The sequence below is a fragment of the Sciurus carolinensis genome, chromosome 16 (genome assembly GCF_902686445.1).
Source record: "Sciurus carolinensis chromosome 16, mSciCar1.2, whole genome shotgun sequence".
NCBI lineage: Eukaryota > Metazoa > Chordata > Mammalia > Rodentia > Sciuridae > Sciurus > Sciurus carolinensis.
The window spans coordinates 66,848,348-66,865,663 of record NC_062228.1 but is presented as its reverse complement, the minus strand read 5'-3'; the positions used below and the strand labels follow the sequence as shown (position 1 = coordinate 66,865,663).

Here is a 17,316-nt window from a genome sequence, read left to right as displayed (position 1 = left end):
TGCCATTTCCACATTTTGTATTGCCAAAATGTCATGCTAAGCAACTGTAGATGGGTACACAGGCGGGGGACTTCCCATGGGAGAAGATTTCCTACATAAATGAAAATATCAGACAAATGTAGTTAGCAGTATGAACCATGTCTTTTGCTGCAAGAAATATCTTAGAAGCAATGGATATGACGATACATTATGGACATTTAGTAGAAATCAGCACTTTATTGTCTGACCACCTAGAAAACGGTTTGTGAGTTGGAATTTTAAGCATATATTCCTTTTGACTGATTGCTTCAATTATATTCTTTGGATCCATCTCTTTATTTAAATTTTAATTGTTGCATGCTTATTTGTCCAAATGCCAATTCTGAGACCACGCAATAACACATACAACCAACAACACAATAAACAGGTGTGCACACACACCACAAGGAAAGGAAGCAGATTTTGTGACTATTTTATTTGGAGCCCCCAGGTAGGAGGCAGTGTGATTGATAAAGATTAAGCCTCTATTCAATTTAACCTATTAGAAATTAAATTAGAGCCCAGCAGACTCTGATATTATGACGTAATCATGGGACAGGCCTGTCCAACTGGAGACACCAGCTATGAAACCCAGCAGCCAAGATGGACACTGACATCAAAGGTTTCAGGTAGCGGCTCTCTGTCCTCCGTGGTTATCAGACTCATTCCCAACAAGACCACGTCTCTGTCCTCCTTAGGACTCATTAAAGGAATTTTTGAATGTATTCAAGAGCAAACCCTGGAGAAACTGGCTTCTGAACAAAGAGGGTAAACTTTTAGAGTTAGAAAAAATAATACTGACCAGAAAATACATTAATATGTATAGAATTTCAAAAAGCAGGAGTTTTCTTAAAAAAATTTAAATGGCCTCAATGCTAACATCACCATCAGGTCGGAGTGTGCTTTTCACAAAGATAAGAGTCAGTTAAGATCTCAACAACGTGGAATTCTGTGAGGGCCTCAGGAAAGAAATTTAAAATCCTGGCTGAAGAACGCATGCGCACTCAGAACCCTCACTTCTCTCTTTCTGTGCTCGGCTTTGGGAGGAACTGGCTATAAAGCAGCTGGAAACAGGTGAGAGGCCAGCCACGCCCTGTGAATGTAGAAGGGGACACTTTCCCTCTTGTCTTCACACGATCTCGCAGGCCTTGTAAACCCTGCAGCTCTGTAACTCACAGTGTTACATGTGAGCCTAGGAGAGATGAGAGCCAGCAGAAGCCAAGAGGGAAGGGAAGTGGGGCGATGCTCTTCCTCTGGGAGACCTTCTCTTCAGCGGGTGACCTAGTCCACGTGCTCTCTGCACAGCCCTGTTTTCCTTCTCCTTGCTCCAGCTGCGAGCCTACCTTCAACCCGGGTGCCCGTCGCCCACGACGTTACACTGCACTCCTTCTGCAGGAAACCAGGGGCAGGTTGTAGTAGTCAGTGCACACTTCCTGACACGTGCTCTCTGCCACACTGCCGCTCTTCCTCAGCAGAGCCCTAAGCACAGACACGCCCTGACCCTTTCTGAGGACCCTGCGTTTCCCACGTCTCACCTGCCTCTGACCACTGCCCCTCCACCTCACCTGCGAGGGATTTTGTGGCTTCTACAGTGCAACTCCGGGAGTGGACCTGTTCTAATGGCTGCAGAAAGTTCCCCTGTGTCCTGATCCCTAGGGCCACCAACTGTCACAACCAGCTTGACCGACCTGCCCAGTCCACAAGGGGTGAGGCGGGACTGGAAGATAAAGACTCAGAGACACAGCTCTTGAAGACTAAGCTGGGGTCAGGTGGAGCTCTGCCCTCTGATGGAGATGCAGCTCTAAAGAGTCTCACCAGCAATCTTTATGCATACAGGTCTCATTTCAGGTTAAAGACCATGCAACAGTGATTCTTTCTACTCAGCAACGTCACAGAGACCAGGACATCCCTGCAGCTTTTCCCAGTCGCAATCCACAGTGCAGAGTGCACCGTGAGGAGCTTGGTGCGGCTCTCAGGAAAGCCCGTTGTTAAAGTCACTGTAAGGCGGCAGGGACCCGGGAAGCGAGCTGCTGAGACACTGTGGCTGTCTAGCTTGAGAGTTCCTTCCTTCCCGGAGCTGCGAGCCTGAGGTCAAGGTCAGAGCCCACAGGACCCTTGCACAGCCTCCTCACGCAGGGCACTGCCACAGCAGCTGGGCATCCTGTGCCCTTGCACAGGAACACCCCCAGGCACCAGGCACGCCACACCATGAGGCCACCAGAGACCCCAGTCCCAGTCACTGCTGGACCACCCTCTGTCACTGCTCTCCACTCACCACCTCAGGGGACACTTGTACCCTGTCACAGCACCTCAGGGGACACTCAGGACACCTGTCAAAGGACACTAGAAGACATGCATGACCATGTCACACCACCTCATGGGACAACAATGACCCCTATCCCACAGCGAAACAGGGAACATTCATGACAATTAGAACGTGGCCACACAGGGGACACGCGTGGCACCTGTCACCAGCACTCCCGGGACACTAGGGATGCCCGTCACCACCTTCTCCAAAAGTGTCAAAATTCTACAGAATAAAACGTCACTTCCGCCCCCACAACAAGGAAAGTCTGCTGGGTGGCACTGTGCCTCCTCAGGCCACAGGACAAACGCGACCTGCAGACGTAGTGCCCTTGGAGGCACCTGAGGTGGACCTCCGTGAGGTTTCCGTGATGCCCGCAGAAGGGGACACAGCAGGGGACAAGGGGACAGTTCAAGTCACCGCCTGGGAGAAATCACCACAGGGAAAGGGCCTGGGTGGGCGTGGGGCCCAGGGATCCGGCGGAGGCTTGGCAGGCGGGCTCCCCACCCCTCTGGCCTCACATCCTCTCAGGAGGACAACTAGGCAGCCGGGGGACACGTGGCTGGGGCCACAGGGTGGGGGACCGGACACGAGAGGGACCTGCCTGCGTCCACGGCGTCCCCACCTGGGCACAGGGGACGAATGCTGGGCTGGCTGCAACGGGAGTCGTGGTCGGGAGTCGCCAGTCCTTCAGGGAGGGTTGAGAACGGGCGACGCACACGGGAGGGACACTGGGCCAGGGCTGCACGTCCACCCCGCACACCGTCCTCACGGCGGCTCTGCCACACTGACCGATGGAGACCAGCCCCGCCTCACACCACGTGCCCAGCCTGGCCATCCTGGACCAGGGTGCCTGCCCACCCTGCCCACGGGGCTGGACACTGAGCACAGCTGCGGCCACAGCCACGCCCACGTCGCTTCCTGCACTGCTGGCTAGCCACACGTCCCCTCCTCCCTGGGACAGCCAAGACACCAGGACGTCACCACCGTCCTCGCCTGTGCACCGGGCGTTCCGCTTCACCACGCCGACCCTGACACAGAGCTCAGCCCGCCTCGTCCTCCCTGTGGGCTCATGTGCGTCACGACGTAGAGGTGCGACCTCCCCACAGTGGACCTGACCGCCGACACCAGAACAGCTGCACCTGGGTCCTCGCCCGCTCCCGCCTCCCTGCCCCATGCAGCCCCACCCCGCTGTCCTGCCCACGCCCAGGGCTCAGGCCACCTGTGCTCCTGTGTCTGGGCCCTTCAGCAGCAGTGTGCAGAGCCCGTCCTGCCGTGCTGGGCACCACCGCTTCCTCCTCAGGGCCAGGACCTTCCTGGGACGGGCAGCCACGTGCAGCCTGCCCCTCCCGGGACATGGACGTGGACCTGGCTCCCACCGCTGGGTCTGAGGCTTCCCTGACCCTCCCTCTCCCTGTGGGGGAAAGGTGCTCAGTCTCCCACGCCCTGTGCAGCAGTGGGACCACCAGGCCCTGGGAGCTCCGTGTCCACCTTTCCAGGAAGTGCCAGACGGGTCCTCCCTGCGTCCACCAGCCTGCAGGGGTCTGACGCCTGCCCCTCCCACAGTGCTCCTCCTGCTGCTGCGGCCGCCCACTTCAGCCTGTTTCTGCCTCTTGTCACTGTGAAACCTCGAGCACTGAGCACACACAGGACCGTCCACCACGGCCCCGGGCCCACCCTCCATGATGGCCGTCGGCACCCTGTTGAGTCCTCCCCTCTCAGGGCCCCTCTGGTGTCCAGCGCTCACAGAAGTGCTGAGCCCGGTACGCCCGGCCCCGGTGTCCTCTGCCCTGGGCGTCCAGGTGCTGGTCTGCGGGAAGCCCTCCTGCGGGGCCCCGGGGCCCTGCCTGTCCCGCTGCGTCCCCATCCGGGCCTCAGCCAGGCCGGGGTGCTCTGCTCAGGCCTCAGCAGGATGATGTAGCACTTGGGGAGGAAGATGCCCCCCAGGAGTCCCGCCGTGGAGGCCAGGATGGAGAAGACCTCCACGGCCACGGTGGACTTGCCCCGGGCACTGTGGTACAGGGGCAGGAAGGCCAGCCAGACGCTGCAGAAGAGCAGCATGCCGAAGGTCAGGAGCCTGGTCTCGTTGAAGGCAGCAGGCAGGCCCCTGGCCAGGAAGGCCACAGAGAAGGTGGCCCCCGCCAGGAGGCCCAGGTAGCCCAGCACGCAGGAGAAGGCCAGGCCAGAGCCCTCCTGGCAGCGCAGGACCACCAGCCTGGGCTCCGAGCGCACGTCCCTGTCTGGGAACGGCGGGGAGGTGCCCAGCCACAGCCCGCACAGAGCCACCTGCGTCAGGGAGGCCACGAGGACCAGTGAGGAGGAGGCACGGGGGCCCAGGCACGCCCGCGCCCTGGACCCGGGCCTGGTGACCCTGAAGGCCAGGGCCACGGTCAGCGTCTTGGCCAGGACGCAGGAGACGGCCACGGTGAACAGCACGGCGAAGGTGGTCTGGCGCAGGAGGCAGGCGACGGCGGTGGGGCGGCCCAGGAAGAGCAGGGGACACAGGGCGCACAGTGCCAGGGAGGCCAGCAGCGTGTGGCTCAGGGCCCTGTTGTTGGCCCTGACCACGGGCGAGTCCCGGTGCCGCAGGAACAGCCCGAGGACCAGCAGCGCCAGGCCGGCCAGGCCGACCGCCGCAGCGGCCAGCGCCAGTCCCAGGGGCTCCTCAAAGGCCAGGAAGGCCTCTGTCCTGGGCAGGCAGCGGTCTCTGGCCGGGCTCGGGTACTGCTCCTCGGGGCAGGGAAGGCAGTGCGGCACGTCTGTGGGACACAGGCCGGGGCCGGGGCCACCGCGGTCACACCACCGCCTTCCACGGACGGCGCTCGGTCACCCGAATGGGCGGCCACCTCAGACGGGGCAGGGGCCACAGGTACCACCTGGACAGTCTCCCCAGCCGGGCAGGAACTGACCTCGGGAAGGGCCCTGGGCTCACCCTGTCCCCAGGATCCACGTGACCAGGTCCTAACCCAGCACCTCAGGACAGGCCTGTGCTGAGACGGGGACAGTGCAGACCAGGAGGGCCAGGGGGAGGGCCTGCGCCTGCTGCCTGCTGTCCCCTGGGAAGGGGAGGACTACCTGCTGTCCCCTGGGAGGGGGGAGGACTGCCTGCTGTCCCCTGGGAAGGGGGAGGACTCCCTGTTGTCCCCTGGGAAGGGGGAGGACTGCCTGTTGTCCCCTGGGAAGGGGGAGGACTGCCTGTTGTCCCCTGGGAAGGGGGAGGACTGCCTGCTGTCCCCTGGGAAGGGGGAGGACTGCCTGCTGTACCCTGGGAAGGGGGAGGACTGCCTGCTGTACCCTGGGAAGGGGGAGGACTGCCTGCTGTCCCCTGGGAAGGGGGAGGACTGCCTGCTGTCCCCTGGGAAAGGGGAGGACTATCTGCTGTCCCCTGGGAAGGGGGAGGACTGCCTGCTGTCCCCTGGTAAGGGGGAGGACTGCCTGCTGTCCCCTGGAATTGGGAGGACTGCCTGCTGTCCCCTGGGAAGGGGGAGGACTGCCTGCTGTCCCCTGGTAAGGGGGAGGACTGCCTGCTGTCCCCTGGAATTGGGAGGACTGCCTGCTGTCCCCGGGAAGGGGGTGGACTGCCTGCTGTCCCCGGGAAGGGGCTGGACTGCCTGCTGTCCCCGGGAAGGGGCTGGACTGCCTGCTGTCCTCTGACAAGGGAATGGCACATAGACACCCAGGGAGGACAGAGAGGACAGGAATCAGTGCCCACAGTGTCAAGCAGGCGGGCAGGTCCTGGCCAACTGTGGGCCCAGACAAGGGTGTGGTCCCGCAGCTCCCTGGACTGGCAACCTGAGAGGCCGGCAGGGCCTTGAGGGCCCCTGGGTCCAGGGTCCTCCCTCCCTCACCTGTGTGCTCTGCAAAGTGTCCCTCGGGGCAGGGGCTGCAGTCGAAACAGCAGTGGGGGGCTCCCTGTCGGGGGGTCTGGCTGAACCCTGGAACGCAACTCCTGCTGCACACGGAGCTGGGCACCTGGGGACGAAGAGCAGGGAGTCACCAGCGACCCGCCAGGGCACGGGTGGCCAGTGGGGCCTCCTGCCTGCGGAAGCAACCACAGTGCATCCCGCCCACGACACAGGTGTCTCTCTGCCCACCAGAGCCAGACGGTAGGGGCCCAGCCCTGCAGTGAGTGAGCGGACCTGCCAAGAGCTCCACCTGGACACCTGGACAAAGGAGCAGAGCTGACCAGTGTGCAGTGGGCCTTCCCAGGTTCCAGGACCTGCCCTAGACACTGTGGATCTGAGCACACACACCACACACTCACACTCAGACGTGCACACTCACACACTGACCCCAGGCACACTCACACTCAGAAGTGCACACTCACACACTGACCCCATGCACACTAACACACACACATGCACTCACACACACACATGCACACTCACACACATGCACACTCACACACATGCACACTCACACACAGAATCATGCACACTCACACACACACATGCACACTCACACACACATGCACACTCACACACATGCACACTCACACCCATGCACAACACACTCACACACAGAGACATGCAAGGCCATCCCACACCTACAGCTGAAGATGACTCTCTCCTCTGGGTGGGAACCAGCCTGCCAGGCGGGGCCAGCCGTCCACCACTGAGCTGCCACCCAGTCCTCCTGAGACTGGGCCTCACCACGTGCCCAGGCTGGCGTGGGCTGAGGGATCCTGCTGCCTCAGCCCCTGAGCAGCTGGGATCACGGGGTGGACCCCAGGCCTGGCTGACCCTTCCAGTCACACTCAGCAGAGGCCTGTCCCCTAAGGACGGGGCCACAGGGCTCACCCACCTGGTTGAAGCTCCCTGGTGTCGCCTAGCGCCAAGGACACGTCACGCATGGGCAGGGGACAAGGACCCTGGCCTCCGAGGTTCCCTCCAGCTCCAGTGTTCCAGGACCCCATTCCAAGTACCTGGGAGGCTCACCTGGAGGTCCTCCTGCAGGTGGACGGTCATGCTGCTCCCCGAGGAGCCTCGAGGGTCGATCTCGCCTACGTGGACCAAGTGGAATGAGCCCTCGGGGGTCTTCTGCCCTCGCACAATGTCAAATTTGGACACCAAATCCCCGTTGGCATCAAACGTGACCTCTGTGTCGTCCGGGGTCTTGAAGCGCACCTTCCTGAGGGGCTGGAGCAGCTGGGGAAGGAAGGGCCATGCTGTAGACTGGCCGAGGATGGTCCCTGGGCCTGGCACAAGCCAAGGCCACTGCCCTAGCGCTCAGCGGGCACAGCTCCACGCAGGGCCGACCCGTCGCTGGTCACATGGGCACTAAGCCTGCAGAGTGAGCAGGGCCCACGCACGTCTTAGAGCTTAACTCCGGTTGAAGCAGAGGGAGGTTTCCTACGGATGGTGAGTGTGAGTCCAGAGCACACTTGACGACAAGCCAGCCGCACACCTCACTTGACCCTGTTGCCCTGGATGGAGGAACCCACCCACATGCTCACACCCAGCTCCAGGGCCGCCTGGGCTGGGACAGCCTCGGCCTTCCCATCACACGCCTGGGCAGGCCACCCTGGCGGGGCTTCCAACGCAAGGCTCTGCCCAGTAGAGGGCACATCCATGGCCTTCTCCCAGGCAGGCTAGGTCCAGCTGCCTGGCCAATCCTGCCTCTCCTCACACTTGGCCTTGCACTCCCACTGTGCCTGCCCTGCCTGCCCCACACCTGCCTGGCAGCCGCTTGCCACCCTCCACCTGAGAGCTCACAGGTCTCCCCAGAGAGGACCTCGCTGGTCCACACCTCCACCACCCCAGCCCTGCTTTGTCCCCCAACAGCACACGGAGGCCCTGGACCCACATGGGCTTCATCTCACTCTCTGCCCACACCTGACACTCACCACTCAGCACCCGGTGCTCAGCCGAACCGGTCCTGGGCTCTGGAGGGTGTCTGCACACAGCAGAGGCCCAGGCGGCCTGAGAGGACCTGCCCAGGGCACCCCGTCCTCAGCCACAGCACCTTGGGATTCCCTCCATCCAGCAGCCGGCGCAGAGACATCCCCGCTCACCTCAGGTGGGGCCTCTGGCCTGCACCCCAGTGACCAGGTCAACGCCCTCCTGCTGCCTCCTGTCCCAGTGTCCACCAGAAGGAGCTGCTACCCAGGCCTCAGCATCACGCCTTGGTGAGGAAGTCAAATCTCTAGACACCTCCAGACACTGGGACTGGCCAGCAAGGCTGAGGTGACCACTTCTTGGTTCTGCATGGAGGCCAGGAGACTCCTGCCTGACGCCTTCCTCTCTCGGTGGCTGTGCATCCCTGCTCCCAAGGATGACGCTGGGACAGAGACGCGACCGGGAATGGGTTGCCTTGATGGCCCCTGGTGAGCAGCTCTCCTAGGACGCCATCCTCTGCACACAGGCCAGGGGCTGCGGCCCACCCAGCTCACCACCGCCTGCAGGGCTGATCCATGCACTTGGGCACCGTCCTCTCGGTGGAGGTCCCAACAGCCCTGGCCATTGACCTGCTCTCTCCTCTCTTGTGCTGAGTCTCTGGAAATTCACAGGTGGTGCTGGGGCAGCCAGGTAAATTCAGCAGACTCAGCCTTGGACTCCACAGGGAGGAGGGGCTCTGGAAGGTTTCCCTGGGGGTTTACTGGGAGGTTTACCTGGAACTTGAATTCCGCTAGGATCCCGGCTGTGCTAAGGGAGCGACACCGCGGCCCCGTGACTCACCTGTGCTCGGGCGGTGGGGGGCTCTGGGTTCCCTGCAGTGCTCCTGCCAGGGCGCAGACAGCAGGCCTGCGACTGAGGAGTGCGTCTCGCTCCAGCCCTGCAGCGGGAACACCAGCACCCTCCACCCTCTGCTCACCTGCCAGGGCAGGACATGCCCAGGGTCTGCACGGGCCCCAGCCCAGTGCTCACAGCCCAGCAGGTCCTGGAGGGCGTGGGCGATGCTGTACACGGGGGTGTATGCGATGTCCATTTTTCGAGCCTCCCAGAAAGGGTCCTCGGTGCCTTGCAGACGTTCATTCCCTGAGCAGAGCTGGACACCACTTGCCACTGAGCCATTCTTGGGGGGCCACGTGCACCCAAAGTTGACCTCCCAGAACCTCTCTATGAACATGTCCTCTGGGGTCCGACTCGGGTGCAGGTGAGCCAAGAACTCAGGGAAGCCAGGCACATGGCTACTTTGAAAAATCAGGCTAAAGCCTCCCTGCAGGACCTCAGAGGCACCTGGCATGCTCAGGGCTATGGCCATGTGCAGACTCTCTGAGCTGACCCAGACCTGGCCCGAGACCGGCAGGCCCAGCAAGCCCTGCAGGATGAGCAGGAAGCTCAAGTTGTTGAGGAAGACCAGAACCACCGTGGCAGTGCAGACCTGCATCCTCTGGACAATGGCGTCTGTGTCTTCCAGGGACTGCTGGGCAGGCACGTAGAGATGGGCCTCAATGCAGATGCCAGCCTGGCTCAGCTCCCGGGCAACCAGTGAGCTGGCCTGCTGCCCATAGTCATCATCCTGGGCCAGAATGTCCACCCAGGTCCATCCCAACCGGACCACCAGCTGGGTCACCGCATAACACGATGTGAGGTCACTGGCCAGCGTCCGAAGGAAGGACGGGAACTGGGCCTTGTCACTGAGGATGGGCAGCGTGGATGAGTGACTGACCTGTAGGGAAGGTCCGGGCAGTGGAAGAGAGAAGGTCAGCACCAGGACTCAGGCCAGGCCCCCAGGATTGAAGAGTGGAAGGAGGACAGCCAGAGAGAGGGAGTGGCCAGTGTGCCCCTTAGCCCTGCAGGGTTCCCCAAGACTGTCCGTGGAAGTCCTGCACCTCAGCAGCAATCCCTGCACACTCGGGGAAGCAGGTCCCCCAAGCTGGAGCAGAGCTGGGGAGTGAGCGTCTTCCGGAAACATGAGTGGCGTCTGCCCGACTGCCCAGGGCGGGTCCACCCCATGCCAAGAGGGGTCTTGTGAGGGTGTGGGGCTGGTGGGAGGAGGCCCCCGTCATGATCGGCAGGACACAAATGGACCAGCTCAGAGTGCCAGGGACCAGACCTGGAGCCTCAGCCTGGAGAGGAAGCCCACCAGGGACCAGCCTCCAAGAGCAGCCGAGGTGGGGCAGCTCCAGGACCAGAGCCCAGGACACCATGCTGGGACTCCAGGGGACCAGCCCCTCAGTGAGGGGACGCCCGCCCAGCAGGCCCAGAGACTCAGCCCAGTGCAGGACAGAGCAATTCCCACCAGCTGGGGCCTTCTACTCCAGGTCGTGGACACCTGCCCAGCAGGGAGGACAAACAGCAGGCTCTGGGAAGCACCGAGGCCCCCAGAGACCACACACAGGCAGCCTTCCGCCAGCGAGCCACGCTCACACCCAGGAGGACGGGAGGCACACAGGCCCACACCTGGACGTGGACGGCAAGGGGCACCCGCAGCCAGAGAGCACGGTTCACACGCCCAGGACGGGACGGGCGGCCAGCACTGGGGACCCTGCACAGGACGCAGCACCCATTGGCAAGGAGAGGAGGGAGGGGCTGATCTGCACCACAGGGAGACTGCAGGACCCTGGGGAGTGAGGACCTGGGGAGCAGAGGTCACACTGGGAAACCCTGGCCAAGCGGACCCACACGGACAGGGCAGGAAGGGCCTGCCTCAGGTGGGGGGGCGGAGTGGCAGCTGCTGGTCTGGGCTGTGCAGGGAGAGCCCTGCTCTCCCACCCTCAGCTGACCACCACACACCCTGAGCTGAGAGCCACTGAGTCGCCCACCTCAAGGTGTGAACTGTGGCCAGGATCACCTTCATCACGGTCAGGACTGAGGATGAGGAGGCTGGGGGCCACCAGAGTGTGACTCGGGAAGGGTTGGCAGGTGACACTGTGGCACGAGTCAGGGGCTGCCTGGCCTCAAGTCCAGCTCCTGGACCTGGGTGGGGACTGCCTGGCCTGAAGTCCAGCTCCTGGACCTGGGTGGAGACTGCCTGGCCTCAAGTCCAGCTCCTTGACCTGGGTGGGGACTGCCTGGCCTCAAGTCCAGCTCCTGGACCTGGGTGGGGACTGCCTGGCCTCAAATCCAGCTCCTGGACCTGGGTGGGGACTGCCTGGCCTCAAGTCCAGCTCCTGGACCTGGGTGGAGACTGCCTGACCTCAAGTCCAGCTACTGGACCTGGGTGGGGACTGCCTGGCCTCAAGTCCAGCTCCTGGACCTGGGTGGGGACTGCCTGGCCTCAAGTCCAGCTCCTGGACCTGGGTGGGGACTGCCTGGCCTCAAGTCCAGCTCCTGGACCTGGGTGGGGACTGCCTGGCCTCAAGTCCAGCTCCTGGACCTGGGTGGGGACTGCCTGGCCTCAAGTCCAGCTCCTGGACCTGGGTGGGGACTGCCTGACCTCAAGTCCAGCTCCTGGATCTGGGTGGGGACTGCCTGGACTCAAGTCCAGCTCCTGGACCTGGGTCGGGACTGCCTGGCCTCAAGTCCAGCTCCTGGACCTGAGGTGGGGACTGCCTGGCCTGAAGTCCAGCTCCTGGACCTGGGTAGGGACTGCCTGGCCTCAAGTCCGGCTCCTAGACCTGGGTGGGGACTGCCTGGCCTCAAGTCCAGCTCCTGGACCTGGGGTGGGGTGAGTTGGTCCTGGCCCTATTCCTCCTCTGATCCCCAGCTACCTCACTGACCATTTGGATTGCACTTGTCTCAAGAGAAGCTTACCTGGAGGACAGTACTGGACAGAGAGCAGGGAGGTACAAGGAACCAGCCACAGAGCAGAGTGGTCAGTACCCTTCCAGACACCCTTGCCCTTGCTGCCCTGCTGAGGGTCAGCTCTCGTGAAGGCTCTGGGGAGACTCACCTGGGGAAACTTGTAGAGCCCCAGAAGCCTGGCCATGGCCATGGACAGGGCTGACCGCGTGTCCCCGACCACGGCCACCCTGGGCAGGCGGGGTCCGCAGGCGTAGTTGGGGATGGGCTCCTCCTGCCCCGTGAGAAAGCTCATCATCTCAAACACGGCTCCGTGCACTGAGCACCCAGAGTTGCGGATGGAGAAGCCCAGGGTCAGGTTGGGCAGCAGGTGGACGCTCCTGTTGATCTCCTCCACGGCAAACACAAAGCTCTGGGCCACCAGGTAGCTCCACAGGGACAGGCTGAGTGGAAAAGCCCATGTTCACGCTGCCCAGCGGGCAGACAGCGGGACCGTGTGCCCCTGCCGCTCCCAGGCTGGACGAAGGGCAGGGACAGGCACATGCCCAGGGATCTGATGACCCACAAGCAGCCCCCAGAACCCCTGCAGGGGAGGAAGGGAGGACAAAGCCCACAGCCCTCAGTTGGGCACAGAGGAGGCTGACTGAAGAGTCTCAGAACCTCCAGGAAAGCCACCTCAAATGTCCACCTCACCAAGGGCAGGATCTGGACTCTGAGCTCGTCCCTCCCTGGTGGACCCCTGTGCCAGCGCAGCACAGAGTGCCCACACCACCGTTCACGCTGCTCACTTTAACCTGAGGGCCATGTGAGACACGGAGCCTCCTGGGCCTCCTTTCCAGTCAGGTGGGGAAGGAGGCAGGTCCTGGGGAGGACAGTCGGCATTTTCTTCTGCCCTTTCTGGGCCTGGGCAGGACACCAGAGGCTCTGCCGCTGACCACACCCAGCCCTTGTGTGTTCTGTGTGGAGGCAGGGTCTGGCCCAGTCGCCGGGGTGGTCTTGAAGGGCATCCTCCAGGCTCACGAGCGCCTGGCTGGGGTCCCACACAGCGCCCTCCTGACACGAGGCAGACTTTTAGTAAAGCTGAGCCCACCATTTAAATACGGCCAGGAGGACTGCGCTGGAACCCCGAGAGCAGAGGCAGGCACGATCTGTGTCCGGGGAGGACACAGGACACAGGCAGACAGGACCCACAGGGCCACATGCACAGCAGTGTCACCAGAGGGGTTAATGTCACCTCTGCTGGGGGCCCACCCTGTTCTCACACAGCAGGTGCATGAGACCCGTGCCTGGCCAGTCGGGCCAAAAGGAGGACAGTGACACAGCACCCAGGCCTCAGAGCCTGGTCAAACCTGGACAGGGAGGGGTTGAGGAGGCTGGGGACCACCCACCAGCCTGGACACACAAGGACTGATCCTGAGGTAACTGTGGACCACCCACCAGCCTGGACACACAAGGACTGACCCTGAGGAAGACTGGGGACCACCCACCACCCTGGCACACAAGGACTGACCCTGAGGAAACTGGGGACCACCCACCAGCCTGGACACACAAGGACTGACCCTGAGGAAGAGTAGGGACCACCCACCAGCCTGGACACACAAGGACTGACCCTGAGGAAGACTAGGACCACCCACCAGCCTGGACACACAAGGACTGACCCTGGGGAAGACTAGGGACAACCCACCAGCCTGGACACACAAGGACTGACCCTGAGGAAGACTGGGGACCACCCACCACCCTGGCACACAAGGACTGACCCTGAGGAAACTGGGGACCACCCACCAGCCTGGACACACAAGGACTGACCCTGAGGAAGACTAGGGACCACCCACTAGCCTGGACACACAAGGACTGACCCTGAGGAAGACTAGGACCACCCACCAGCCTGGACACACAAGGACTGACCCTGAGGAAGACTAGGGACCACCCACCAGCCAGGACACACAAGGACTGACCCTGAGGAAGACTAGGGACCACCCACCAGCCTGGACACACAAGGACTGACCCTGAGGAAGACTAGGACCACCCACCAGCCTGGACACACAAGGACTGACCCTGAGGATGGTCAGAGAACCACCCACCAGCCTGGACACACAAGGACTGATCCTGAGGAAGACTAGGACCACCCACCAGCCTGGACACACAAGGACTGACCCTGAGGAAACTGGGGACCACCCACCAGCCTGGACACACAAGGACTGACCCTGAGGAAGACTGGGGACCACCCACCAGCCTGGACACACAAGGACTGACCCTGAGGAAACTGGGGACCACCCACCAGCCTGGACACACAAGGACTGACCCTGAGGAAGACTAGGACCACCCACCAGCCTGGACACACAAGGACTGACCCTGAGGAAGACTAGGGACCACCCACCAGCCTGGACACACAAGGACTGACCCTGAGGAAGACTAGGACCACCCACCAGCCTGGACACACAAGGACTGACCCCGAGGAAGACTAGGGACCACCCACCAGCCTGGACACACAGGACAGACCCTGAGGAAGGCCAGGGGACCACCCACCGGCCTGGACACAAAAGAACTAACCCTGAGGATGGTCAGAGGACCACCCACCAAACTGAACACACAGGACGGACCCAGAGGAAGCCAGGTGACCACCCACCAGCCAGGACACACAGGATGACCCTGAGGATGCGAGGTGACCACCCACCAGCCTGGACACACAGGATGACCCTGGCGATGCCCTCTACATCCCCCTTGCCCTCGGCGTCTCCCACCCAGCACCCGGGCACTTACTCTGAGGAGGCCTGTCCCACGGGAGGAGCAGTGAAATTGAACAGGGTGACCTCATCGAAACACAAGATGGAGAAGCTGCCCCCCACCACCACGTCCCCCGGTCGGTCGAAACGGGAGCTCGAGCCTGGCAGGCGCCAGCTGAATGGCCCAGAGAGGGTGATGCTGGGGTGAGGGCCCAGGACGGCAGGCAGCAGTGCCCACAGCCACATGCCCGCAGGGTCAGGACGGCCAGTGCCGTGGCAGCCCCCGTGTGGAACTGTGTCCTGCAGTGACAGCGCCTTTTACCTGGATCTGCCTGGACCAGGCGCCTGGGCTGAGGCTCATCTGCACCAGCAGCCTCCAGGCCCTGGGGAGTCGGGACCCAAGCTGCAATGGGGGGTCACCAAGCCCCACGCCTATTACAAGTTTCTCTCTCCTCCCCTGGCTCCCCGGCGCCCTGCGGCAGGGGCTGGGCTCTGGCGTCCTCTGTCCGCCTGGGAGGGCCCCCTGGGTCCTGCTTGCTTTCTGAGGGATTGCAGGCCCAGGAGCAGCTGCTCTGGGTCCCCAGGACACTGCTCTGCAGAGGGGCCCAGGAGGCCCAAAGCCCTGAACCCGGAGCGTGTGAGCCCTGGAGAGGGGCGTGTCCTCCAGCTGCAGGTGGCCAGGCCCAGCAGGCAGCAGCAGGGCTCCTTGGGATCCAAGGCCCTCAGCGCCCACTCTGAGGCCAGGGCCCAGGTCCAGGCAGGAGGGAGGCTGGGCTGGTTGAGGCTGGACGGGCGCAGCCTGGGGCGCTCTGGAGAAGAAGGCTGCCCTGCGACCTTGGAGGCAGGGAGGCAGTCGGCACCCGGTGAGGCCGGGTCACACCAGCAGGGTGGGGTATGGTGGTGGACACAGGGCCCCCGTCCCTTGCTGGTCACTGGTGGGGACAGGGATGGTGCCGCCCCTCTGAGGCAGCACTGCAGATCCTCCAAATGACACCCAGGTGTGGCGGCTCGGCCCGGCCCCTTCCCACTGCACACCCTGGGCAGGACATCCCAGGGCTCAGGAACTCCATAGCCACTACAGAGCACGAGGGGGGACCAGATGTCCACGGGCCGGCCTGCAGTGTCCACTGGTCAGGGGGCCTCCAATGGAAGGGCATCGTCCAGGAGAGGAGCGGGGTGCTGAAGCTGCTCCACCTGCCCACACCAGGATCACCCAGGTCCAAGAAGACACGTCAGCCACCTACGCTGACCACACTGCCCTGCAGCCTCTTGAACAGGCAGCTCCACAGGGACAGAGCTCGGTCAGTGCTGACCAGAGGCTGTAAGTGTTGCAGAGGGGCCCTGGGGGCCATCGGGGTCATGGAGCCGTGCTGGCAATCGGCAGGAGCCAGGCGGCACTGCTGGACACCGCTGACCCTGGGCAACAGATCACGGTCACCCTGTAATGAGTGTACTGGTCCCTACAGCAGTGGAGACAGCTGTCCCTAATCCCATAGGGGGAACTAAGACAGGGGCCGCTCGTTTAGATCAATGTAGTAGCGCCCGATGTCCTTCCTGCCTCCCCTTCACAATAGAACACCTGGGGATGAGGTGGACAGTAACACAGAAGTCGTCCCACTTGGTGACCTCGAACAGCTGAGGGGCCAGGCATGGAGTTACTCCTGACATACAAGCAAACCATGTTCCCTCGGGGGCCGCAGCATGCTGCTCATGTGGGCCTGAGGAAGTCCCAAGGGCTGCAGTGGACGTGCAAGAATAAGCAGGAGAGAAAACATGATTCACGTGTTTCAGTCTTATCTTTGGAGGGTGGTGGGAGTCTCTGAGGGCTGTCCCTTTTCTGTTGTCTTGCCTCAGATGTGATCGATCCACATTGTGAGCAAGTCTCCTCCATTTCAGCCGGGCATTTGTCCGTTTTCTGGAAACACTTTCACAGATGTAGTCTCCTGGCTGGAATGGGTGTTGGAAACCGTGGTCTCTTGGGCTGCTCTCTCCTAAGTTGAGCCTGTTGGAGAGACTTCACCACAGGTTGGAGCAGGGGCAGGTTCTTGGTAAGGGTGGAGGAAGGGCTCCGGAAGCATTAACATTTCAATCTCTTGGACGTCGTTGGCCTCCAACTTCCTGGACCCAAACCGGCCTTTATTTTTAACCCAATTACCTGTCTATATTGACTGTCTTTTGATTTCTTTTATTATTACCCCTCTAATTTTAGGGACATCTTACTACTGTAAGGAAAACAGGCGATGAGCGCTCTTGATGCTTCAAGCTGAGGGAGGCCACAAGGGATGGAGCAAGCACTTTGGACCCCCTTCTTAGAAATTGAGGCTGTCTGGGGTAAACGTCTGGTTCCATGAAAGGACAAAAAGATATGAATACTGAAATGAGAGTGATACAAAATAAATATTGTAGCATCTGGAACACGTCAGTGAGTATCATGAAGATGACAGAAATCGATAATCTCTCACCAGGAGAGATTATCTGTTCCCATAACAAGGCCTAACAGAGTCTAACAAGCCTGGAGAGGATAAGGCCTTCATTTGTAAATCTTTAGCACTGTCGGACTTACCAGGAATGTAAACACAGCGTTTAGTTCAGTTATCTAATGTCATCTGATGTTTGTAAAATATCTATTTGTTGGCATGATCTC

The 17,316-nt window shown here is 61.5% G+C and overlaps 1 protein-coding gene across 1 annotated transcript; it reads right to left on the bottom strand.

Annotated features, from left to right (window-relative positions):
* Positions 1 to 4,066: 4,066 nt before the first annotated feature.
* Positions 4,067 to 14,918, bottom strand: LOC124966245 (vomeronasal type-2 receptor 26-like). Its single transcript, XM_047527278.1, has 6 exons — positions 14,710 to 14,918; positions 12,101 to 12,392; positions 9,137 to 9,934; positions 7,261 to 7,470; positions 6,172 to 6,295; positions 4,067 to 5,082 (listed from the first exon to the last, which is right to left on the bottom strand). The coding sequence occupies exons 1-6, from the start codon at positions 14,916 to 14,918 to the stop codon at positions 4,067 to 4,069; spliced, it is 2,649 nt and encodes an 882-aa protein (XP_047383234.1).
* Positions 14,919 to 17,316: the final 2,398 nt, after the last annotated feature.